We start from the raw sequence: 2,501 nt of genomic DNA, 5'->3' as shown, positions 1-2,501 counted from the left end.
ACTTTGAGGCTATGTCTTAGGCAAATAAACTTCAAAAATCGCAGCCTGTTCAAATATAATAGCACTTAAACGGAAATCAAGCCAAGCAATCGTTATCTTCAGTTATGCAGTAGCAGCAATAAAAAATAAGTGCTTAAGAATAGTCTTTGAAAAATGAAGATTAGGCTATGCACAGAACCCACATGAAGGCTAATACAATCGAAAATCTATCACCTGTGTTACTTGTAATTTTCAATACTAACGAAGCTAAGACAAACTAGGATCTCTTTGACATGTTTTCGTCTTATGTGAGAGTGATTCGTGTTTTAATATTTGAAAGAAAAGAAAATAATACAAAGTGCTTTGTCGAAATGATGACATAATCTGAGGCTACTTATGTAAAAAACTAAATTTCCTTCTAGAAGACTAAGAATTTGTTAAAAAATTTACAAGTTTATTATGCTTAAATCTCAACAATCGACTTGTAAAACCATTATTCAGAAGGCTAAGACTTTACTAGCTTCTATGCAACTCATCCTAATTTCACTTGTTAATACATTTAGGAAACTTAATAATACTCTCAGAACCCTATTTTGTAAAACAGCACCATCAACCCCAAATTAAGCAGTCAAGCAGCTTTTTAAAATAGCTTCTTAAACCCAGGCAAAAATAATGTTCAATAATCTATTAACAGTCCTTCAGCTTTTTATAACAATTATAACCCAAATAACTAAAGTTTTGCTGGTCCTGCTAATAATAAAACTGCAGGATTTGGAGCTCCTTACGTTAATTCTTAGCAATTTTTACCTAATCATGTACCAGCTGAAATGGACAATAATTTCGATTAATCACATTTTCTAGATGGATAAATTCGTCCAAGCTCTATTTCTTCTATTGATTATCAAATGCAGTCAAATTTACATTTATCTCAATACAATCATACTTCAATTCACCCTCATTCTCAATACACCACCAATGGCGGTAACAGCGGTAATCTAACAAGCAGACACACCATTCACGGAAATCCTAATATGCAACCTAATAACACTCCATTCGAATCCAAAATTTATTACACAACTCAATAGCCTCAACAATAGCAAAATATTAATTAACGCAACACTATGTCTTAATAGCTTTACAGAGATTTGCAAAAGAAGGAATAAGTTTTATCGCATCACATTAATTAAAATATGTAGCAAAATATGCAAAAATCCGCTCTTCTTCTATCACCTTATTTCAATGTCACTCCTGGCATAAATAAGCCAGAGATGATAAACAATCCACCTCCTATTTCCTTGAACAGTAGCACTAACAGGAGTCCTTCATCCACCTCTTACTCAATAAATAACAACAACTTAAATAATGCTAATCAAATATAATATGACTCTGATGTTGATGAAAATGTCTAAGTCAGTTAACCTTCAGCATTCAGAACTAAGTATCGTGATGTCTAATTTTTCAATGGCAACTCCAGCAACGTAGGCTATTTAGAAGATGTTGATCTTTAGTAATAGCAAATGGGAGCTGACTAAGAGGCTAAAAAAGTTCTATTTGTTAGACATCTTGACTTTCCTGATTTAAAAATATCTATGCTTTATAACCTTTTTAGCAATTATGGAAATATTGTGAAAATTATTTTCATGAAGCAGAAGAGACAAGCTCTGATAGAATTCGAAGAAACTTCATAAGCAACCGCAGCCAAAGAAAATTTAAACAACTTGCCATACTACAATGCTTAAATTAAAATAGATTACTCCAAATATGACCAAATAGACCTCCAAAAGAAGAAACTTCATTCTGGAGAAAATAACGAACAAGAATAAGTCCTGTAAATCCCTCAATAATGCTTCAGATATAAAAATAAAAAGGGAATTCCGCAGTACGCTCCTAAAAGCACTCTCCATGTTTCTAACATCAAAAAAGAATTCTTCGACTACAACCTAATTTAAGATTTCTTTTCTTCTTCAGGTGCAAAAATAAAGATGCTAAAACTCATTCCTAATGAAAAAAAGTAAATGTGTCTAATTCAATTTGAAACCCTTGATGATGCTCTAAGAGTAATATCAACTTTCCACGATACACCTTTCCATGGTAGAAACCTGTGCATTTCATTCACGAAGAGTGCAAACTCAATATAGTAAGCTCCTGGATAATAAAATAATATCAATACTAACTTCTCTAGCTCTAATAACATGAGCAACAATTTAGAATAATAATAGTAAATACTTATGAAATAGCAATAACAAATGCAAAATTAACAATATAATATCAACATTTTGAACTAAAATTAACTTCTTATTTAACAATAGCAATATTAGAATCCCTAATATGGTCAAAACAACACATTCTAAATCAATAACTTTGCCAATAATAACAACAATACTCATGGACTTGCTGCTCAACAGTCAACTTTGTTTGGTTACGATCTTAGTGATAACAATTATCACCAATACTATGATGAATACAATGACAGTGATGAAGATCCTTAAGTGACTAATTCTATTTAGAACTTAGGTATTTGA

The 2,501-nt window shown here is 31.5% G+C and overlaps 1 protein-coding gene across 1 annotated transcript; it reads left to right on the top strand. All coding sequences in view use genetic code 6, as the record gives it.

Moving 5' to 3' along the window:
- Positions 1 to 11: 11 nt before the first annotated feature.
- Positions 12 to 2,501, top strand: TTHERM_00655870 (polypyrimidine tract-binding protein; the record flags this gene model as incomplete). Its single annotated transcript, XM_001032218.1, has 1 exon — positions 12 to 2,501. The coding sequence occupies one exon, from the start codon at positions 12 to 14 to the stop codon at positions 2,499 to 2,501; it is 2,490 nt and encodes an 829-aa protein (XP_001032218.1).

The sequence above is a fragment of the Tetrahymena thermophila genome, assembly GCF_000189635.1.
Source record: "Tetrahymena thermophila SB210 genomic scaffold scf_8254435, whole genome shotgun sequence".
Classification (NCBI taxonomy): Eukaryota; Ciliophora; class Oligohymenophorea; order Hymenostomatida; family Tetrahymenidae; genus Tetrahymena; species Tetrahymena thermophila.
Note: the sequence above shows the minus strand (reverse complement) of the source record. Positions and strands in the feature narration are given on the sequence as shown.